At 42.8% G+C, this 25,183-nt stretch overlaps 1 protein-coding gene across 1 annotated transcript in view; it reads left to right on the top strand.

Annotated features, from left to right (window-relative positions):
• Positions 1 to 25,183, top strand: part of LOC134578524 (mucin-5B-like) — a 106,378-nt gene that overhangs the window by 58,876 nt on the left and 22,319 nt on the right. The window contains exons 9-12 of the mRNA XM_063437507.1: positions 9,617 to 9,781; positions 10,775 to 10,869; positions 17,010 to 17,136; positions 17,863 to 18,118. Of these exons, the coding sequence (XP_063293577.1) occupies positions 9,617 to 9,781; positions 10,775 to 10,869; positions 17,010 to 17,136; positions 17,863 to 18,118 (643 nt within the window). The remainder of the gene's footprint in view (positions 1 to 9,616; positions 9,782 to 10,774; positions 10,870 to 17,009; positions 17,137 to 17,862; positions 18,119 to 25,183) is intronic.

The raw sequence follows: 25,183 nt of genomic DNA, 5'->3' as shown, positions 1-25,183 counted from the left end.
TGTACTCATGTGTTGATCCCATAGGCGTTTGTGATGTGCGATCATGTGCCTACGCAAAGCAGTTGTACCTAGGTGGGTGTTGGACTTCCCACGACTCAGTTTCTTTTGGTACAGGTTGCAAATGGCATCGCTGTTGTCAGAGGCAGACACACAAAAAAATGCCACACTGCAGGCATTCTGGTGGTGGCCACAGCATGCGTTGATTGGCGTGCTGTTGGGCTGAGCCCGGGTGCCGATGCATGCTGCCTGACTGTGCCACTAGCTCCTTGCGACGACCTCCCCCTGCTTCCAACTCGTCTCCTCCTCCTCTCTGTCTCCCCATCTGAACTTTCCCCCTGTTCTTCTTCTCGCCGAGCGGGCACCCACGTGACATCCATGGACGCATCGTCATCATCAACCACTTCACTTGTATCTGACAACTCAGCAAAGGAAGCAGCAGCGGGTACAACATCATCATCATCACACCGTACGTCCATGTGTGTAATGCTGCCTGACTGAGACATATCTCTGTTATCTACATCCTCTGGCAATAATGGTTGCACATCACTCATTTCTTCAAACGGATGTGTAAATAACTCCTCTGACAGATAAAGTGAAGCGGCTGTGGTGCTAGTGTTGGTGGTGGCAGCAGGCGGGTGAGTGGTAACTTGAGAGGTGCCCGAAGCTAAGCTGGAGGAGGATGGTGCGTCAAGGTTCCGAGCGGAAGCTGTAGAAGATTAGGTGTCCTGTGTTAGCCAGTCAACTATGTCCTCAGAACTTTTCAAGTTCAGGGTACGTGGCCTCTGAACACTGGGCATTATTCTAGGGCCAAAAGGAATTACAGCACCACGACCACAACGGCCCCTGCGGGGTGGCCTGCCTCTGCCTGTCATTTTTGGGGGGATTAGTGGTACTATGTGTGCAAGCTACTGTGACAACAGATATGAGTGGCACTGTGCACTGGCAGAGGTTGGCAGAGAACACATTGTAGGCCTGACACACAGACGCTTGCAGACAACTAACTGCTATTCAATCTATTACAGTGAAAAAAGTTTTGGGGTTTTTAAATGCACGCTATTGTGACACCAGATATGAGTGGCACTGTGCACTGGCAGAGGTTGGCAGAGTACACGCTGTAGGTCTGACACACAGACGCTTGCAGACAACTAAATGCTATTCAATCTATTACAGTGAAAAAAGTTTTTTTGTTTTTAAATGCAAGCTATTGTGACACCAGATATGAGTGGCACTGTGCACTGGCAGAAGTTGGCAGAGTAGAGCAGACTGATGTTCTAGCCCTAAAAAGGGCTTTTTGGGAAGCTGTCCTTACAGCAGAGCTCAGATGAATCCTTCAGGACTGTAGTGGACACTGAATACACTAGCCTAGCTATCGATTTCCCTATCAAATCAGCAGCAGCTACACTTTCCCTCCTCTCACTAAGAATGCAGCTTTAGAATGAATCCAAAATGGATGCTGTACAGGAGGTGGGAGGGTCTGGGAGGGAGGGTCTGCTGCTGATTGGCTGGAATGTGTCTGCTGACTGTGAGGCACAGGGTCAAAGTGTACTCAATGATGACGAATAGGGGGCGGATCGAACACGCTGTTTGCTGGGAACTATTCGCCAGCGAACCGTTCGGTACATCACTATTTCCATTCTATTCAGTTTAAGAAATCCAGATACCTTTCAATGGTTTTTGTATTTATCAATGGAAATATTGCCCTTGTGTCCAGCAAACATAGTTTAATTTGGACCTTAATAAATGTACTTACTTGTTTTGGTGATTGGAAATGGCGTTATAATATAAATAAATAAATAAATAAAAAATATTTATATGAAATGGATATTGTTTGATATGAAAAGTTGGTTGTGGTGTGCCGACACCAACGTTCGAGTGGGCCTGTAAATAAAAGAGGGCCCACCAAGGAGAATTGTATGTTCTAAGGGTGCTGGTGGGTGGGGAACACTTGAACTCGAACGTCAGAGGTGAGTAGGGGCTGGTGGTTTAAGTAGGGGACTTACTCCTCCCACAAATTCAGGCCTAATGGCCTTTCTACTTGTGCTCGGAATTTAATATGAAATGGATATTGTTTGATATGAAAAGTTGGTTGTGGTGTGCCGAAACCAACGTCCGAGTGGGCCTGTAAATAAAAGAGGGCAAAGAGAAGTTGGAAAAAACACACTTTATTGCATTTGTTTACATGACTAAATTCCTGAAGGCTTGGCGAAGCTCTCGTTCTGGTCGTGGAATGTACGTATTGTATATAGAGGATTTCCAACTACCCAGTCTTTTATTTTATTTTTTTTTAAATTCTTTATTTTTCCGTGCATGAGTTTATCATAACAATCATACATGTCTTGCCCCAACAGCAGTGACATGTTGTAGAGGAAACAAAGCATAACAGTTGTGGCATTGAAAATGAGTGCACATTTTTTTTTTTATATACAGTAGAGACATCGGTAAAAGGCAGAGTAATAGTCAGTGGTGCAGTAAGTGTTTAAACATAGGCTATGCTGGCTGACTATTTGAGAGTAAGTTTAAGGAATAGAACTAACTAGTAATTTGCACGTTTGACATTATATTTAGGAGAAAGGCTTAATAGCTGACTGAGTGCAGAATATGTTCACGGACAAGCAGAGAAAAGGAAAATAACATTATACAGAGTGAACTTGAAAATATATCATGCATAAAGATTTGAGAGCAGTTAGTGGAATCTTCACATTTTTTTAAAGGTAAATACTGACATACAATAGAACACATTTGCAATGGATAATCATCGGCTAAATGATCTATAGTTAACAAGCTAATTGCCTGTTCTTATAATGTGTTGCTTGCTCCACTCCTGCTATATGAATGCAACAGTCTGTGCTGCGAGTTGTTAGGGCCAGTTCTGACCGCAGTGTGAGACATACTGTGCGGTGGAATCTTGCAGAGTCTCTGCTGCAGGGCCTGCAGGGGCACAGACTGTCTCTAGGTCATTCCGTCTTGGTCAGCCGACACCGGCTCTGAGTGAGTGGCACGTGGGTCCGGAGCGCTGCGAGGTCCCTTCCCCCGTTGGTTGTTGCCGCTGTGTGAGTATATCCCAAAAGTGGGTCGGTATCACCTCCAGGCTCTGCAGTGGGTCACTCCAGTGCGGTTGTGTCGGGCGCATGGCCATCCTGCATGTCCCGCTGCCGGCCGCCATTTTAGGTGCGCCTTGTAGGAGGTTGTAGTTCTGCTTGTCTGCGTCAGGCTTGTACTGCTGTCTCAGCTGGTGCTTGTGGATGTCGAGTGCGGGCCGGGATAACCCCCGCCGGCCCGGGGGGGGGGGGGGGGGGGGAGGAAGGCTGGTGCACTGAGAGGTGTGTGTGCGGTGTTACCATCCAGAAGAGCGGCCGTCTCCCTGGCTCGGCCGCATGTAGGCCCCTTGTGCTTTGCGTGGGATCCCGGGCAGTGTGAGTCTCGATTGTGGGTTCCTTCGATGCACCCGGGTTTCCCCAGCTCGTCCCATGCCCCCTGACTGGTGGGTGGTTTTGTGTTTGGGGTATTTATCCCCATTATCGTCGCTTCTTGCAGGAGCTGATGTACAGCACGTCTATCCTGCTCGGCAGTCAGGTTCCCCCGACCCAGTCTTTTAATGATGTGGACCGGAGTGTTAGAACTAGAAGCTGCTGAAGCGGCTCCTATGCGGAAGGAATGCCCGGAGAATGAAGCTGGGTTGTAACCCAATTACCCCAATAAAATTCTAACATGCGCGGTGAATTTTGCTGCAGTGAGTGGGTGCCCTTGTAGTTGCAAGAGTGGTGAGTTTGCAAATTGTGCGTTATTTGTAGATCGTAGGTGGTCTAGTGCCTTAACTGGGCACCAAGCATTGTCTGTTGGAAAGAGAGGGATGATAGTGGGGTGTGGTGAATGATGAGTTTTGGTAGCTGGAATAGTGAGAATGTAATAATCGTCTACTTTAGTGAGGTTTTAAGGCTGTGTGTCGTATCTCCTTGACAAACAACAGTAAATTCCCTAGGTCTTAGGAACCCATAAAAAGCTAGATAGATAGCCGATTTGATCACCAGGTTTGTGTTAGAATCAAATGGGGATTCGTCAAGGAGATTGCTGAGTAGTCTGAAGATAGGCCCATCTATTTGAAGTCTGGTGGTGATAACTGGAACCGAACTTTAAAGATGACCTGTAAGATTTCCTTAATGGGGTATGATGACAAAAAGGGGGTGTTGTAAGGGAAATTAGTGAGGCTGTGATGCTGCACCCCCGTGAGGTATAGATTGATTGTATAGTGTGAAAGTTTTACGTGTAAGTGGAAAAAAGAGGCAAAAGTCACCATAGTTTGGGAAGAAAAATCACCTTGTAATCCAAATTCCGCTGTGAATTTATAAAAGATGGTAAGTGCCCTATTGTAGGTGATAGTTGTGTTGGGTTATAGTGCTTGGTGTGTGAGAGCCCTAGCGTGGTGCATAAGTATGTTTAATCCAGTATTAACTCGTGAAACGTCGGTGTTCTGGATGGTTGATGGTGGGCTGACGGGAGTGCCTGGAAAAATACCTGGAATTGAGATCGAGACAGAGCATCAGCGGCCGTGTTGTGAATACCCGGGATGTGAAAGCAAATTAAGTGGAACTGGACGGTTGCTGCCAGCCAGGTCAGCTTGCGGATCAGCCGCATAATGGTAAGAGAGGATGAGCGCCCTTTGTTAATGATATCGCAAGCTGACGAATTGTCGGAATAGCATCTTACTGCCTTGCCGGACCAGAGGTGACCCCAGGTGTGTGCGGCCGCCACGATGGGGTAAATTTCAAAAAGGGGAGATGTTTTTCTAAAACCCGGCAAGGCATCCGTCTCAGTGGGCCAGTGACCCCTAAACCAGTGATTCACAAATAGCTGTGAACCCCGTGTTGGCTGCAGCGTCAGTGTAAATGCAGGGTGAGGAGTTGGAGAGAGGAGGAATAAACATGGAGATACCGTTCCTACTCAGTCAAAAACTTTCCCCACATGAGTAGGTCATCTTTGGCGTGTTGGTCCAACGTAATTGGGTCCAACGTAATCAGAAAAAGAAGCCTGGACACAAACGACCTTCCCTGCGGAATGATGCGCATCACGAAATTCAGGGACCCTAGTAAGGACTGAAGTTCTTTCCTGGTGCATACATCATTCCGCAGGAACATTTATATTTCCCCTCTGAGGCGGTCCAATTTTTCGGAGGGGAGACTGGCACGGAAGGTACCAGAGTCCAGCTCTATCCCTAGGAAAGTGAGTTTATTAGTGGGTCCGATAGTTTTAAAGGGAGACAAAGATACACCAAGGGTGGAAAAAAGTGCAGAGGTGCTGAGAATGTCGGTGGGTGTGTGTGCGCTTGGTTCTATTATGAGGAAGTCATCTAAGTAATGAATGACTGCGTGACACCTAGTAATGTTCAGAAGCAGCCAGCGTAGAGTTTCTGCGAAAATATCGAACAGTTTTGGGCTGCTTCTGGACCCGAAGTAAGTCGCGTGGAAAAATAGTACCTGTTACGCCATTTAACACCGTGCAAGTGCCAAAGTGATGGGTGCATGGGCAGTAATTTAAATGCGTTAGTTATGTCCGTTTTACTAAGCCAAGCGTTGTTAACAGTTGAGATGATGGTTTGTATGGCGTCGTCGATTTTTACGTACTGTAGTGAGAATTCGTCTGCGGGAATGAGTGTGTTAATGCTGGGAACAAAAGAGGAGAGTGGTGCCGATAAATCAATAATCATACGCTTTTTATTTGAATATTTGTGTACAGCTATGCCAATGGGGTTGGTGCGCTAGGAGGAAAACGGTGAGGAGGTGAAGGGGCCGATCATGAAACCTAGTGCAATTTCTGTGGAAAGGAGAGTGTCGGTGGCTTCTGGATCTAGGCAGGCTGACAGGAGGTTGGGGCATTCCAGCGTCCCTGGGGGAATGGCTATGAGACCCGTGAGAAGCCCTGGGTGAACCCTGTTATCAGATATTCCACTAGATGTTTATTTGGATGAGATTTAAACTAAAAAGCCAGGTTGTCGATGTCAATGTCAGTTAGTCATTTGCTAGGGGACAACCTGGCCGGGCACATGGACTTTGTGTGTGCCCTGAAGCAGATGGAGCAGATGTGCAACAATCTGCAGGCACTGAAGCTGCAGGAATCCAGCATTGAAATTGTTGCACACCTAAAAAGGAGATGGGCCTACCCAGTTTATCCCGCTGTCCACATTCGTGTTTAAAGTGAGGAGTGGAAGTGGATTGAGGGGTGGGAGTGAGGTTAGATGGATCAGCCATAGAAGGGCAATCGCCAAAGTATAAGCCCTGTTCTCCAGCACGTCTTGGGATGCGATAAGCAGTGACACCAGACACACGTCCTTCCCATCTAGGATTTCTTTCCTAATAGAGTCTGGGACGGAGTGAGCTGGTGACACGAAAGGAGACACAACTGAGGCGGGAGCTGGAGGGGGAAGTATAGGGACGGGTGCCATAGGTACTGCCGGGGTGAGGGCTGAGAGGACAGGAGGGTTACCTGAGTGGGGCTATGGCACTCTCCACCTTGCTTAACCTGCTGCTTAAGGTCTGCAGGTTGGCCAGGATTGCAGCAAGGGTGTCCTGGGTGGTTGTGCCAGCGCCAGATGGTTGACTTTGAGAGCTAGAGCCTGGCCTAGGCTCAGGGGCTTGGTGGGTCAAAAGTCTGTATAGTTCCGCCTTTTGGGCCGTAGCCGGAAAGGGGATGCCTCTAAGCCTAAGTTTGGCCGTAATTTTTGGTATAGTCCATGCTCTCAAAGACGTAGGGGTAGAAGGGGCGAGAGATATGCCTGGAGACTCTGGTCTGATGGGAGTGGATATTATGTCTTCAGCAGGCAAATCGTCAGTAGTAAATGTATCTTGCGACATTATAGAAATGAATTAAATTAGTTGGATTTAGTAGGGGCTTCTGAGATAATTATTACAAGGAGTGGAGGGGGGGGGGAGAATTCCTCAGATGAACTGTAGGAATAACTGTAAGGTTATTGCCGAAGCGAAAAACGTAGCTTTTACTAGTGACGGATGAGGCCCTGCTAGTGCCAAGTGGCGGTGAGAGGCTCTATCTATGATTTGGGCGAGGTGACTATGTTGCCACAGATGTGGTGGCGGGATGTTGGCCTCTCGATGATATTTAAAAGGTTCAAAACGTGTGGCCGTGAAAGGTGAGGCCCTGTCTACGGCCCTGTAGAAGAGCGAATGAGGCGTTTAACTATGATTTGGATGTGGGGCCGTACCTCCGTGTTGAGGTGGGAGATGGCTTTGCGGAGTCTGTAAATGCCTCGGTGAGCTAGGTCTGAAGCCCAGACCCTGTGTGCCAGTTCACATACCATCTATGGGGTAAATTGGCGAATTGTGTGATGGTGAGATACTAACCTTGATGGTGGTTATACCCGGGGACTTGGACCTTCGAGTATTTGTGGAAGAAAGACCCGGCGGTTGGTGATATCGTAGAAGAGGCCTAAGGGGTTATGGGACAGATGTAGATCTAATTGAGCGTGGCGTATGAGCGCGTAACGCATTACTGGGGGGCATGGACGAGTGATATGAGAGAGTGGCGAGTGAACAGTGAAGGCTGTCTGAGGCCTTAAGAACAAAACTGAAGTAAAATAAATACTGAAGTTTTAAGAAAATACTATACCTGGGTATAAGGGGCAGGAACAATAATTTCAGATATTATTTGGAGAGGCAAAGCTGTTGATGCTATCGTAGAAGAACCTAAGTGTTTTTGGGCCAGATGTAAATCTGAGTGGGCGTATCGTATGAACGTAGTATGATTAGAAAAGTAAAGTGATATCTGTATGATTTTTTTAACAAACCAGGAACTAAAGAATAAGTACACCTTGATTAAAGAACAAGAAACAGGGTTTTTCAATATGGAAGGAGCAAATGGTTGGTGCTATTGTAGAATGGCGACCAGAATTTTTTAAGGAGAAGAACCCCTTTTTTGCAATTATTTGACGAAATATATGACAAAAGTATAATCTTTGGAGATCAAAGGAACATTTTTTAACAGGACTGAGATTGACTTGTACGTAAAGGCATGGTATAATATTGTGCTAGTAGCTGCTGCTGTAGTTTAGTGCAGGGAAGCTACATTTTTACAGAATAGGACAGAGAATACCATAAACAACCACTAGGTGGTGATAACAGGTAAAAAACTAGGTATGTGAACTGATACAGGAAAATACAATGAAAGGTATGAATGAAAGTTTTTCCAATCAATAAATGTCTTGCATTATTATAGTAAACTTTACTGGCATCATACCTTTACCACATATTTATACAATTTATAGCTTTATAACCGGAAGAGATAATCCCCAAATGTATTTATGTATATTTAATTTGACAGATTAACATTTGTACCAAAGTTTTAAGTTTGTGAGGGGGTGGGGGGGGGGTGTAGGACCCCCCAGACGGGTGGCCGCATAGATGCTGACATGAGGGGACCGTGGGTGGTCCCCGGTAAGATTTTCCGACATGTGCGTTCCGGCCCCCCGGTGAGACCACAGTGCGGTGTGGTGGGGACCGGAATGTAACTCGTTTAGACTCACGGTTAGCTAAAAAGTCGGACCGCCAAAACCGGAGGAGTTTAGCCGTGCAGCCAACACACCAGACGCCAGAACCGGAAGTGACGCAAACCTGAAGTCCCGCGAACCGGAAGTAGATCAAGGAACACTAGAACTCGAACGTCAGAGGTGAGTAGGGGCTGGTGGTTTAAGTAGGGGACTTACTCCTCCCACAAATTCAGGCCTAATGGCCTTTCTACATGTATAACATATCCAATGCTTGCACTCCAGTATAAGCAATAAAATTGGCCCGGTGCTTGTCAGCAAAATTACAACAAACTATAGACAGATAGCACTCCAATGACTTGTTAGTAAGATGAAAAAAGCATCCACTTAGCTTTTATTAAGCAGTATGCCCTAGTCGGAACTTTCGTCAGGACGTTTTTTTCACTATGGCATACTGCTGAATAAAAGCTAAGTTGATACTTTTTTCATCTTACTAACAAGACCTTGGAGTGCTGTCTATAATTTGTTTTATATATATATATATATATATAGAAAAAATAGGAAAAAAGGTGCACTCACAGGTCTTCATCCAAGTGGTATTTTTATTCTGAGTTGTGGTATACAAATGTGAAAATGAATCAACGTTTCGACCCCATCTCGGGTCTTTGAAAAAGACCCGAGATGGGGTCGAAACGTTGATTCATTTTCACATTTGTATACCACAACTCAGAATAAAAATACCACTTGGATGAAGACCTGTGAGTGCACCTTTTTTCCTATTTTTTCTATATATTGACGCTAAGGTTGCACCCAGGCAGACTGCAACGGTATATTCATTGAGGGGTGAGTGCCAAGAATATCTTTGTATATATATATATATATATATATATATATATATATATATATATATATATATATATTTAAAACAACACTGACATATATATATTTAAAACAACACTGACACTGATTCATTTAGTCACAATTTTGTTTGAACTATACATAATATTATTTATTTATTTATATTTATTTATAAAATATTTTACCAGGAAATATACATTGAGATTTCTAGTATGTCCTGGGTGTGATATAGCTTATTACCCATCAATTATGATATATTTATTTACCAAGGTCTGTGTGGGAACTTCAACAATATACAGAAAGATGACTTTCGAACCAGTAATGGTGCTATAGAAGGCAATGTTGCCGATTTTGCCAATACGTGGAAGACTCAGCATTCCTGCATGAATATCCAAATTATTCCTGAGCATCCCTGTACATATGGCTTGGAAATTGGTAATATGTCCATATGATCTAAATTACTGTTGTCAAAAAGAAAAGTGCAAATTCACTCTTCCAATGTCTTTTTTCTGAGTTTCTATGTTGTATTTCTTTTGTAGGAAAGATAACATTTACCCATCATAGAAAATACTGTTACATGTTAAAAATAAGCTTTTTTGTATGTAGATAAATTAACATGAAAACTATACGTAACTATACGTATACATTAAACACTCACTCCTGCTTTTAGCTGTATTATATTTTATCTATATGTTCGAGTAGTATATGGAGATGGAAAGAAATATAGACGTTTATATAGAGACATAATGAGTGGCAGGAAAAAAAGAGGGAAACAAAGGTGATGAAGAGAAATTATGGAATGGGAGGCAAGTGGAGATAAATGTTAAGGAGTTGTGGGGAGACATAGTAGTGGGAAGACATGTAGGTGGAGGCACATGAACGTTGAAGAAGAATGTAGAGCTTTGCAAGGGGTAAGAAATGATATTAAAGATATGGGTGGAATGACGATGAAGAGAGACAAAGAAAGTTGGTAGCAAGTGACACATAGAAGAGAGAATGAAACACATGGATGTTGAAGAGAGACACAAGAATTGTAGGGGTAGATAGGCAAATAGAATTAGTGCATATAGAACTAAAAAAAAAAAATTGTCAGCCATGTTATACGTTTGGCTACTCTTACCTTAAATTTAAAATTTGCTGTGAAATCACTTTGAATTCTCAGTTTTGTAATACCTCTGACAGTTGTGAGAGCCTAGGAAAAGATGCAAACATAGTAGAGAAATTGGCCCTTTTTATAAATGTTTTAATATATTGAGTTCATGGTAAAGCGTAAATTGGCCAAATATAAATATTTAATTTGAAATAATAGCTTTCAATCTTACAAACATCCACTCTATATGATTTCACAATTGTAATCTTATTTTGTTTTCTTAATATTGATTGGATCACAAAATGCCTATTTCTTCTCTTCTCTCAATACACATATAGAAAAGTATGCACACTATTGGTGCAATATACTGATTGACAGCGAAGGACCTTTTTCCGCATGTCATGCGTCAGTGAATCCTGAACATTATCAACAGGTATGTGATATATTAATTATAAGCACAAAAAAACCAATATTGCCATAATTAATAAAATGGTTCCTCCGCATTTAAAAATAAGCTAAGATGCGAAACAAACAAAAATAGGAACCTTTTTCTACTTTAGTTTTACTTTCACTGGTGATGTTCATTTTGTTTTGATGCATTATACAGATAATGCATGCAAAAATAAATTAATATTTACCTATATTTTTTGCTGTTATCTGCTGTTTACTCTTTTTTGGTTAAATGTGTTTCTGTATTGTGTTTATAAGGATCTGAATCTAGTTTACATAACTGATGAGATCTACAGTAACATACACATACAACTCACAAATGCAGAATATATATATATATATATATATATATATATATATATATATATTTGTGTGAAGGGCTCATGATAGTACAGAAGATACAAACACTGATAAGTGTAGGATGGTATTAAAAGAGCAAGTCGGTTGTGGTGTGCCGGAACCGATGATGAGGTAGGCCTGTAAATAAAGAGGGCCCACCAAGAAGAAATGTAAAGAGAAAAGGAGTTAATAATGAGGAGTGGGTGGGAGGGTGATGCAGCGCTGACCTCGAACGATATAGAGCCAGGTAAGGGGTGTCCCTTAAGTAGGGAAGAGGTGTGTCATACGCCCCTCCCACAATTACAGGCCAAAAGGCCTTAATACTTGTGTTAAGGGCTCATGATAGTACAGAAGATACAAACACTGATAAGTGTAGGATGGTATTAAAAGAGCAAGTCGGTTGTGGTGTGCCGGAACCGACGATGAGGTAGGCCTGTAAATAAAGAGGGCAAAAGTAGAAAATCAAATTTATTACATACCAGCAATATACATACTTTAACCAGACATGTCTTGAAAGGCATTTCTTACTTCTTGTACCGGGTTAGGTATGTATCTAGAGTAAGCCGATGATTTCCAGCGCCCTAGTGACTTGATAACATGAACTGGAATGTTTGCACTGGATGCTGTGGAGGCCGCTCCTATGCGGAAGGAGTGGCCCGAATAGTTAGCTGATTTGAGGCCCAGCTGTGTAAGTAAAGACCTGACGTGTGTCATAAAGGTGGTGGTAGTGAGTACCGAACCTTGTAGACTGATAGTGGTTGAGATGGTGGTTCGTTGTTATGCTGGGTATATGAGTCCAGTAGTTTGACGGGGCTCCACCTGTTGTGAGTAGGATAGTACTTAACCTCTACTGAAAGTGCATGTTGACTGGTTTTGGAGTGAGGCAGAGTCAAGATATAATAGTCCATGTGTTTTGTGAAGTGTGAATGAAGTAGGATGTGAGTGGACTGTGTTGTGCTGATGGCGGTAAATTCTCTTGGTCTCAAGAAACCATAAACAAGGCTACGTATATGGCGGTTTTAACGATGAGGTTTGTGTTGTTGGCAAAGGGTTTAAATCTAGTGAATTGTATAAGTCTTTAGAAATATGGAAATCTATGGGTAGCCTCTGGGCCGTACGTAGGGGTTCGGATCTCTGAATACCCCTAAGGATGTTCTTAATTGGTAGGAGGACACTTGATTTGTCTGGTTGTAAAGTTAGCATGTGATGTTGGATGCCTGTCAGATATGGTTTGATTGTGTTGTATGATAGTTTGAGTTTGAGGTGGCAAAAAGAAGCAAAGCCCAACCAGGATGTCACGATGAAAGGTTGTAAGATGTTGTGTTCAGAAAGGAATCTTTAAATCAAATGAAAGCTCTATCGTAAGTTTCCCGGGTATTAGTAGACAGTGCTAATTGGGACAATGTTCTGCTATGTTGCATAATAGCATCTAGTCCATTACTAGATGGTGGAATAGTGGGGTGTTCGTGGCTGTGAGTGCGGCTGACGGGAGTATTTGACAAAAAGCCTGGAAATTAAAGCGAGACAACTGTCAGCAGCAGTGTTACATACACCTGGAACATGAATACAAAACAAGAGAAAATTATGACATGCAGCCAACCAAGTGAGTTTCCTCAAGAATCTCATAATAGTCAGTGATTTGGATCGGCCTTGTTTATAATGTGACAAGTTACTTGGTTGTCTGAGTAGCAACGTACAGACGAACCTGCCCATAAATGCACCCATGCCACGGCAACCGTCACGATGGGATATATCTCAAACAGAGCTGAGGTAGTGGAAAAACCCTCCAGGTCCTGAACTTCTGAAGGCCAGCTGCCCCAAAGCCATTCGTTTACTGAAAAATTGCTGCAAAACCTGTGGTAGACGCCGCGTCTGACCAAATGGTAGGTGAGGAGTCAGACAATTTTGGAAGGAACATGCTTTTACCATTCAAGGTGGTTAAAAAATTTATCCACATAATTACACCTGCCGTGGCTTGGGTATCCAGGGGTGACCTGTGTCCATCATGTCTAAAAGTGGGAAACATGTAAAGGAGTTGTGAGATGAAAGCCCGGCCTTGAGGTATGATGCGAATGGCAAAATTCAGTGACCCAAGCAGAGACTGTAATTCTTGCGGTTGCAAGTACCGAGTTGTATGTAGAGATTATGTTGATCAGAATGTTTTCTACCTTGGGCGTGGCAGGCTAGCTTGCATGGTGGCTGAGTCTAGTATGATACCCAGGAATGTGATGAAGGTATCTGGTCCTTCAGTCTTGGTGGAGGAGACTGGGACACCCACCTGTTCGAATAGACTGATGGTTTCTTTTAGGCTACTGGGAGGGGAAATATTCTCCTCGACCAGTAAGAAATCATCCAGATAATGTATAACTGTAGGGCATCTGGCTATATTTAATAAAACCAGCATAGGGTTTCGGCGAATACGTCGAAAATGGCCGGACTACTTTGGAACCTAAATGTTAAACGTGAGCAAAATAGTAGTTCCCTGCCCACTTGATACCATGCAGGTGACACAGTGTAGGGTGGATAGGCAGTAACTTGAAAGCATTGTGATATCAGTCTTACTGAGCCATGCTCCGGCCCCTGCCTGCATGATAGCCGTAATGGCGTGATCTATGGTGGAATATTGCAGTGAAAATTCCTCAGAGGGTATGAGGGAGTTCAAACTAGGAGTGGCAGAGGTGTGAGGTGTTGATAGATCAATGATAAGTCTCTGTTTGTGAGAAGATTTCCCCGTGACAATACCGATGGGTTTGTCCGCTATGTGGTGAACGGAGGGGACTGGAAGGGCCCCCATAGGAAGTCCTCTGCCACTTCCTGGCTATGAGTGTCTCCACCGCTGTAGGGTTTGTTGTGCGGATTGTAAATTAGGACATTCCAGGATTCCGGAAGGCATGTGTATGAGGCCTGTGTGAATCCTTCTGATAGACCCGAGATAATGAATTCCACCAAATGTCTAGATGGATGATGTGGCAGTAATGTCGTAAGTACAGAAATGTTTATTGATGTTAAGTATAGTTTTGGGATACATTTTATTTGGACACAGATTTAGCATGTGCCCTGAAACAGATGGCTGGAGAAAGTGATTGCAACTCAACCAGTGCTGGAGGGGTCGCAGCAGCCGACCCAGCCATGGTAAGGGGTGTAGTGACCGATTCCCCAGGGGTGATACTGGCAGGCTAACTAGGCCTGAAAGGCGAAAAATTTATCTTGTTTTGTGACAGGTGAGGCCCTGCTAGTTGCCAAGTGGCTATGAGAGGCTCTGTCTATGAGTTGGCGCGAGGGGTTATTGAGGCCACCCGTCTTAGTGGCAGGAATCGTAGGCCTCTCGGTGATAGTAAAAGAAAACAGGGGGAGGGAGTGACAGGTGAGGCCCTCTCTATAATATTGCGAGGCGGCTAACTCACGTGTGGCCCGATGGCGTTTGCCTCCGAAACGTTGAGGCGGGGTGTTGGCCTCGCGGACCACTAAACGATAGGCAGAAATGCCAAGAAGAGAGGTACCTATTTGGGCCTATACCCCTAACTTGCCAGTACTCTATGGCCTAGAAGAATGAAACGTATGTGAACTACAACGTGAGCAGGCTTACGTACCTGTTAGTATGTATGAAGTTTTGAGATTCGACAGGTATGAAAACCTGGATAAACCTAAAAAGGGATAGAGTGAGAATGGATCCTGTGAGACCTGTGTAATCTGTATAGGCTGGGATTAGGGCTTCTAGCAGTATGTGTGGGAGGTGTAAAATCTATGAGTATGATAGTGACATGACTGCCCATGCTTGGTGACAAGCGTTACGCTGAGTCCGATACCTGGCAGCAGGGGATTGGCCGTGTAATGTGTATATATGGAAGGTGATCAGATGATATGCATGTCACTAAACTGATCTGGGAATGCAAGGGACTTTTTAATGTGAAGTGACAATATGCAGAATCATAAATGTTGCTGTAAAGTGACGTATGAATGTATGAACCAGAACGTGTGATTCAAAAACCGAAAGTCTTGTGAGACGTATATGCCGTGTTCTTGAATACTCGTGTTACGTCGTCTGAGTGTGTCAAGAAAAGGCCTGAGTTTGTAAATGCCATGTGAAATTATGTGAAATGACAATCTATGCAGAAAATGTTGTAACGTGACGTATGAGTGGTTGAACCAATGCGTGTGATTCAACCCGAAACCCTCTGTGGAAGGTAGGACCGTGTTCTTATATACTCGTGGTATATCGTATGAGCATGATAAGAAATGGCCTGAATAGTTAGTGCCATGTAATCGTAATGTACATGGTTGTAATAACATCATATCTCCATTATACTCTTTGAAAATAGGACCGTGTCCTTGAACTCGTGGTATGTCGTACGAGCATGACAGAAAAAGGAGCCGCAATGTAGGCTAACCATAACAGTAATATACATGTAATATCTGCATTGTAAAATAAAATAACTATTATTATTAAAACCATATATATATATATATATAATAAGCAAACTGAAACAAAATAGACAAAATAAGATCATGTAAAATAAGTATTTGAAAGTTTAACCGATTACTGTGCAGGAAACGTATGATTGGTTGGATCAGTACGTGTGATTCAACCCGAGTATGCATGAAAAGGAATTAAATCCTTGTGTCATGGTTAACAACAAAGAAATGAGGCCTGTAACGTAGGCTGATTTAATTGTAATGAAATGGATAATTATATTAAAAAAAAAAAAAAACTCCAGTAAGCGTGGGAGTCCAATGTCTATACAGAAATGTTAGCTGGTTTCATACCCTTGATGTAATAAGTGATACCTTAAAAATAGCATGAAAATGGTCTGTCTATTTAACCAAGCAACTTTTTAACCAAATGTAAATACATGAAATGGTGAAATGTAACTCAAGAAAAGATCTATGTGAATACATAGCAGAATAACCGAATCTTAGTATGAAGGGAAACAGAAGTTAGCATGAATAGCTTAACCGTGTGCATTTTAATGCGAACAGCAATCGTGCATAGAATATACTATGAATAAGTGCCGACCAGAAAACACAAACCGAAATGACAATCGTTTAAATGAAGCAAGGTTGTTTTTTACATGAAATGCAATAATGTCTGAGAAGCCTGTAGTACACTGAATGACCGGTAGGGGTCAGTGTGTAGGCGAAAATGCAGTGGTTCGATGGTTTGTACATGAAATGCAATAATGTCTGAGAAGCCTGTAGTACACCGAATGACCGGTAGGGGTCAGTGTGTAGGCGAAAATGCAGTGGTTCGTTGGTTTGTACATGAAATGCGATAATGTCTAAAAAGCCTGTAGTACACCCAAAGACCGGTAGGGGGTTTAAACGAATGATATGCATGAACATGCAATGGTTTTAGAACAGACTTAGACAAAATGCAGCCGTAAAGTGAGGACCTGACCCGTGCATGGTGCCGTGGGACTGATGCCTGGCATAACGGGTAGGTTCACTTACAGTTTGTGAGTCACTTGGACACCATCCACGGCGATGGATTGAAGAAAGAAGGTGGTAGGCCGGAAAAGCCTGTGGCTGGATTCCTGACACAGCTCTGCTTAAACCTCATGGAGTAATCAGGTAAAATGGCGTCTGGATGACCCGGAAGTGGAAATGATGCAGCGCTGACCTCGAACGATATAGAGCCAGGTAAGGGGTGTCCCTTAAGTAGGGAAGAGGTGTGTCATACGCCCCTCCCACAATTACAGGCCAAAAGGCCTTAATACATATATATAATTTCCTTTGTAGAACTGCTTTAAATAAAAAATACCTACTACTTAATGTTTTTTTTTGTAGAACTGTCTTTTTGATACATGTTCATGCAAAAGAGCAGAAGACTGTCTGTGTGCATCCCTTTCATCCTATGCATGGGCCTGTGCTGTAGCAGGAATCCCCCTAATTGGATGGAGAGAGGAAGTCTGCAGTAAGTGAGTCACTGTCAGAAGTATTTAATCTATTGAAAGCAAAAGGACATGGTAAATTGAGGTTAAGCATTTAAAGGAACACTCCAAACCCCTAATGCTCTGAAGCTTGCTCGGGTGCTTTGCCATATTTTATACAACTGTTAATTTCAAGAGTGTGCTACCATGATTGTTGTGCATGTAACCCATACGCTTAGAAATGCTGCTCACATGACCCCACTGCTTCTCTACGCATTGAAGTGGCATAGGAGGTCCTCACTAGTGAGCATCTCAAGGGGAAAAAACATAGCAATGGGGAGGAGACCCTCTCATCACCAAATTTTAGGTAAATAAAAAACTTGATTTTGAGATATATGGGGTGTATCTTTTAATGTTGTACATGTCGTATTTTGTTTGCAAAATCACTATACTTCTTTATGATTCTCCTCCTAAAGATTTGCTGTCTTGTTTTATGATTTTGTACACTTTTAGAAGTAGCCTACTGAAATTACGCAATATTTGCTTTACTCATTAGATATCATTTTATAGTTTGCATATTGTTCCACAATTATCCCTACAATGTTCCTTTAAGTTCTCTTAAAATATATGTCTTGTGTTTATTTCTAAATACATAATATCATGTCTCCATCTGCATTTGTAGATTTTGATAAGTTAATGTTGCAAATGTTACATTAAATGTAGTATTTGATTCAAATGTAATCTAATAATATGATTAACTTATTTCACAGGAAACTACATGAGTTTCTGCCCCCCAACCTTTGTTTACAGTTACAGTGTAACAACTTGCATACCTACCTGCCGTTCCCTTAATGAACCAGACCCAACATGCAGCATCACGTTTTTTCCAGTTGATGGTTGTGTTTGTCCACCAAACACCTATCTGGATGACCATGGAGTGTGTGTGAAAATGGAACACTGCTCCTGCTACTATAAAGGTGTACCAGTGTTTCCTGATAAACCGCTATATGCAGACAAAGTTATTTGGTAAGATTAGAACTTTAGCATGATTAAGTTGAATTTTGATAATGAGGACACACACACAAAACACAAAACATGTTAGGACTTCCATGTGTAAAAACCTGTCCTGAAGTGGTTAGGAAATTACCTTAAGAACATGTATAAAACAAATTCAAAGTACTATGATATGGCTATTCATTCATATCACGAGGAGCTGTATCTTCCAAGCTATGGCAAAATTAATAATACAAATATAAATGCGTTTGAATGCATGTGGTAGATCCATATCACCAGAAACAAAACCTAAGGGAACCCTTTGATGAAATATGAGCGTTGATTAAGGGTAATTGTTTTAGAGGGTTATTGGGCCACTTAGTCCAATGAGTACAGCTTTAGTCCCCTTGTTATTTTATACACTAGAGCCAGAGTGTAACAAGCTTCATGGTCCTAATATGATAACCACTAACCTAAATGTAGGGAAATAGGCATCCTCTAGCCCCCAGGGGACCTGAAATCAAAGACCCTGACAACCTACCATACCAGGCTCTAAATCCCTCCCCGTGATTTTTAAAAATTAAAGTACCTCTATTAAGTATCATGATGAGGAAATATCTCTATCTATCTCTCTATCTCTCTAGCTCTCTATCTCTCTCTATATATATATATGTGTGTATATATATATAGTCAGGTCCATAAATATTGGGACATTTTCACAAAATTTGAATCTTTTTGGCTCTATACACCAACACAATGGGTTTGAAATGAAACAAACAAGATGTGCTTTAACTGCAGACTTTTAGGATTCCCCAGACACACTTTCAGGCTGGTTGCCTTTGGCCACTAGCTTATCTTCTTGTCATTTAACTGCAGACTTTCAGCTTTAATTTGAGGGTATTTACATCCAAATCAGGTGAACGGTGTAGGAATTACAACAGTTTGTATATGTACCTCCCACTTTTTAAGGGACCAAGAGTAATGGGACAGATTAACAGTTATAAATCAAACTTTCACTTTTTAATACATGGTTACAAATCCTTTGCAGTCAATTGCAGCCTGAAGTCTGGAACGCATAGACATCACGAGACGCTGGGTTTCATCCCTGGTGATGCTCTGCCAGGCCTCTACTGCAACTGTCTCCAGTTCCTGCTTGTTCTTGGGGCATTTTCCCTTCAGTTTTGTCTTCATCAAGTGAAATGCATGCTCAATCGGATTCAGGTCAGGTTATTGACTTGGCCATTGCATAACATTCCACTTCTTTCCCTTAAAAAACTCTTTGGTTGCTTTTGCAGTATGCTTCGGGTCATTGTCCATCTGTACTGTGAAGCGCCGTCCAATGAGTTCTGAAGCATTTGGCTGAATATGAGCAGTTTATATTGCCTGAAACACTTCAGAATTCATCCTGCTGCTTTTGTCAGCAGTCACATCATCAATAAATACAAGAGAACCAGTTCCATTGGCAGCCATACATGCCCATGCCATGATATTACCACCACCATGCTTCACTGATGAGGTGGTATGCTTTGGATTATGAGCAGTTCCTTCCCTTCTCCATACTCTTCTCTTCCCATCACTCTGGTACAAGTTGATCTTGGTCTCATCTGTCCATAGGACAGTTCCAGAACTGTGAAGGCTTTTTTAGATGTTGTTTGGCAAACTCTAATCTGGCCTTCCTGTTTTTGAGGCTCACCAATGGTGTACATCTTGTGGTGAACCCTCTGTATTCACTCTGGTGAAGTCTTCTCTTGATTGTTGACTTTGACACACATACACCTACCTCCTGGAGAGTGTTCTTGATCTGGCCAACTGTTGTGAAGCTTGTTTTCTCTCCAGGGAAATAATTATTCGATCATACACCACAGTTGTTTTCCGTGGTATTCCGGGTAGTTTGGTGTTGCTGAGCTCACCGGTGCATTCTTTCTTTTTAAGGATGGTCCAAACAGTTGATTTGGCCATCTCTCTGATGAGTTTGTTTGGTTTTTTCAGCCTAATGATGGCTTGCTTCACTGATGGTGACAGCTCTTTGGATCTCATATTGAGAGTTGACAGCAACAGATTCCAAATGCAAATAGCACACTTGAAATGAACTCTGGACCTTTTATCTGCTCCTTGTAAATGGGATAATGAGGAACATGGAACAGCTGAGCAGCCAATTGTCCCATTACTTTTGGTCCCTTGAAAAGTGGGAGGCACATATACAAACTGTTGTAATTCCTACACCGTTCACATGATTTGGATGTAAATACCCTCAAATTAAAGCTAAAAGTATGCAGTTAAATCACATCTTCTTCATTTCATTTCAAATCCATTGTGGTGGTGTATAGAGTCAAAAAGATTAGAATTGTGTCGATGTCCCAATATTTATGGACCTGACTGTATATACATATTTACACACACACTAAAAGAGTTGTAGTGGGGAAAGAAGTGTGGATGAAAACCCCTTCCACCTGAAGTAAGTGGATAGTTAAAACATTGCTAAACACAAATACATACACATGTCAAGCCATAAGACTTGCTTTTCCACAGAAATCTGACTTTAACAGTGCCCTCACTACTGCAAGGGATTCTGGGTATGCATATGCATATGCAAATGAGCTCAACAAAGAAGCACATTTTGCCTCATAATTCCACTTTATTCCTTGGAGATTGTGTCAGCTGTATACAACAGCTTTGAAACACAACTCAACCAGTGAACCACTCATGGACAGATGTTTCATTGTTAATGCAACTCATCAGCAGGGCCGCCATCAGGGGGTGACAACCATGACGGTTGTCACGGGCCCGGCGGTCCTGGGGGGCCCGGAGTGCACAGGTAATCCTCTGCATGCCCGGGCCCCCAGCCCTTCAATCTGCATATATACATAGCGAGTACCGCTATGTATATTTGCCTCTGCGGGCCCTGCTGGCTTCCAAGCAGGGCCCAGGATATACTTACCTTCCCCTCCAGCACTCTCGCGAGCCACAGCAGTAAAGCGTTGCCGCGGGTTGTCATGACAACGCTCCGCGGCGCGCAATGCATGCTGGGCTAGAGCAGTGGCTGGCAGGAGGGAGAACATGGAGGGAGTCTGCTGGGCTCCTCCTTGCTGCCCCAACAAGCGGAGCCAACGGACCACCAGGGAATCCAGTGTTCCCCCTCCCTGGCTACAGGTAAGAGGCAGGGAGGGGGGAATACATATTTTTTAATTATACAAATTCTACATAAAAAAAAAAAAATCCCAGCAGCATTTGTCACACATCCAACACACATCCAACACACACACACACACACACACACCAAACAGACAAACTGCATCCACTACACAACCATACACATCATCCCCTACATAAAACAGAAACTGCATCCACTACACAACCATACACATAATCCACTACACAACCATACACATCATCCACCACACAACCATCCACATCATCCACTACACAGCCACACACATCATCCACTACACAACCACACACATCATCCACTACACAACCACACACACATCATCCACTACACAACAACACACATCATCCACTACACAACCACACACATCATCCACTACACAACCACACACATCATCCACTACACAACCACACACACATCATCCACTACACAGCCACACACATCATCCACTACACAGCCACACACATCATCCACTACACAACCATACACATCATCCACCACACAACCATCCACATCATCCACTACACAGCCACACACATCATCCACTACACAACCACACACATCATCCACTACACAACCACACATGTCATCCACTACGCAACCATACACATCATCCACTACACAACCACACACATCATACACTGCACAACCACACACATCATCCACTACACAACCACACACATCATCCACTACATAAACACACAAACTGCATCCACTACACAACCATACACATAATCCACTACACAACCATACACATCATCCACCACACAACCATCCACATCATCCACTACACAGCCACACACATCATCCACTACACAACCACACACATCATCCACTACACAACCACACACACATCATCCACTACACAACAACACACATCATCCACTACACAACCACACACATCATCCACTACACAACCACACACATCATCCACTACACAACCACACACGCATCATCCACTACACAGCCACACACATCATCCACTACACAGCCACACACATCATCCACTACACAACCATACACATCATCCACCACACAACCATCCACATCATCCACTACACAGCCACACACATCATCCACTACACAACCACACACATCATCCACTACACAACCACACATGTCATCCACTACGCAACCATACACATCATCCACTACACAACCACACACATCATACACTGCACAACCACACACATCATCCACTACACAACCACACACATCATCCACTACATAAACACACAAACTGCATCCACTACACAACCATACACATCATCCACTACATAAACACTGCATCCACTACATAAACGCACAAACTGCATCCACTACGCAACCATACACATCATCCACTACAGAACCATACACATCATCCACTGCACAAATACACACAATGCATCCACTACACAACCACACACATCATCCACCACATAAACACACAAACTGCATCCACTACACAACCATACAAATCATCCACCACATAAACACACACACTGCATGCACTGCACAACCACACACATCATCCACTACATAAACACACAAACTGCATCCACTACACACATCATCCACTACACACACACACAGCATCCACTACACAAATACACACTGCATTCACTACACACATAATCCACTACACACACACACATCATCTACTACACAAACACACACTGCATTCACTATACACACACTACATCCACTACACAAACACACACTCTGAATTCACTACACAAACACACACTTTGCATTAACTATACATACACACTACATCCACTATACACACAATACCTCCACTACACAAACACACACTCTGCATTAACTATACACACACACTACATAAACACACACTCTGCATTCACTATTCACATACTACATCCAGTACACAAACACACACTCTGCATTTACTATGCATACACACTCTGTCCACTACACAAACATACAATCTGAATCCACTATAAACAGCGTATCCACTTTACTCACGCACTTTGTATCCACTACACACATTTTATAGCCACTATACACACACAAACAAATTCAGTACACAGACACCTCATCCTTGTGGGTAGACTTAAGATGGGCCCTGTGGGGGCATTTGGGGGCGGGTTATGTGGGCGGACTTGGGGCGGGCCATGTGGACTGACTTGGGGGCGGGCCCCGGGGGGCCCAGACCGTAGGCTGTGTTAGGGGCCCCAAAATTTCTGGTGGCAGCCCTGCTCATCAGCATGATGTTGGTTACTGGCTTGCAATGGAGGCTTGGCATTACTTGTAAAGTACATTCCAAAAGAGTTGTGGTGGGGAAAAAAGTGTGGATGAAAACCCCTTCCACCCCCTTTCCCCACCACAACCCCGTTACACATCAAACATGTAACATTGTTACTCAGTACCAAATTGACTGGCATTACTACAATGTCACCAAAAGGACTACAAGGCTCCATATATTCCTAAGGGTACAGGTATAGACATTTTAAGGTGTTCAAAACACAGGTAAAACTGATCTCAATTTAATGCATGGATCTCTATCAATGTTTTCCCTGTCTATTTCTAGCTCCTGTACAAAAGGACAACTACTTTGCACTGAAAAAGATATATCAGGTAATAAGCATAATCTATCCTAAAAGGGAATTTACAACCAATTATTTTTAATGAAGTTTTAATTGTTACAAATAGTCTAAAAGTTATTTGAAATAGAACAGTGTTGGGTGTGAGTGAAAATGGTGGCTTTTTAGGCTGAAAAACTGTCTATCTAGTTATATTCAACCACTGTACAGTAATTAGAACTTTTAAATTGTTACTCCATTCTAAGCGACAATGTTTTCCTAAAAATAACTGCTCTAGGTTAGAATAACACTTGCTGTTTTGCAATCCAAAGAAAACAATTAAGATTAAAGATAAAACTTACCTGTGTTCCAGCTCCAAGGCCAAGCTTTCCCTGCTGCCCAATAATCCTTGGTTAACTTGGTTATCACTCCACCTTGTCAGGCCAGCTGACCGGAAGACATGTGCAGCATGTAACCGTTGGCTTTCTGGGGCCAGCAGAATTTAGGTTAGCAAGCCTGTAACTCTTATACATATATATTTTAGAATTGGGCACAGCTAAAATTTTAGTTCGTCTGAACAAGATCCATTAAACCTAAATTAATTCATAAGGGGTTTTAGTTTGGAGGAATTTAGTTCATGCAATCATTTCAGGAACGATTGGCATGAAAATGTACCTATTAGTGTACTGCAAGGCAAAAATGGCTACAATATTGCCTAACCTAATGGCTAGGCAATATCGGGCATTTTATTGTTTTAAATATATTTAATATATTTTAAATATATTTCATATATGTATTATATATGTATTTAAGAACAAAGCGTTACCACACAACAGTTCTCCATCAGCTTCTCTCAAATGTGTCTGCAGAGGTAGCTATTACGGGTGACGGTACGGAAACCGCGACCCCTGAGTGCCTGATGAGAAGTTGGGAGTCTTCAGCGTGGAAGTGGATTTATCTGGGCCTGGTGCAGGTAACCACACACTCCCTGGTGTTGAGCACCAGCATGTATGCGGCCACATACCAGGTCCCTGATACAGCTACTGCGGATCCCAAGAGCTAGGAGATATGCAGACCTCCCAGGAGCTGAATAGGGAGGCTCTGCAGCAGGAATGTATCTAGTACAGAAAACAAGGCAAGACAAGAACAGGCACCAAACATGAAAACAAGACAAACTAGTATAACCCAGAACCAGAGAAGGATAGGAAGCTAAACCCATAACATGTACACAATACATAAGGGAAATATAAACAGAACATGGGCAGAACAGGACAGGACTGTACATGAACTGGGAATAACAAATAAAACAAGACAAGATATGATAGGCAAAACAAGAGGAGACATAGCTAAGTACTATACATGAAAACCATGGGGATTTAGTTACATTATATGATCATACATTGCATA

Source organism: Pelobates fuscus, chromosome 12, assembly GCF_036172605.1.
Source record: "Pelobates fuscus isolate aPelFus1 chromosome 12, aPelFus1.pri, whole genome shotgun sequence".
NCBI lineage: Eukaryota > Metazoa > Chordata > Amphibia > Anura > Pelobatidae > Pelobates > Pelobates fuscus.
The sequence above is the reverse complement of the archived record's forward strand: the minus strand, read 5'-3'. Positions and strand labels throughout refer to the sequence as shown.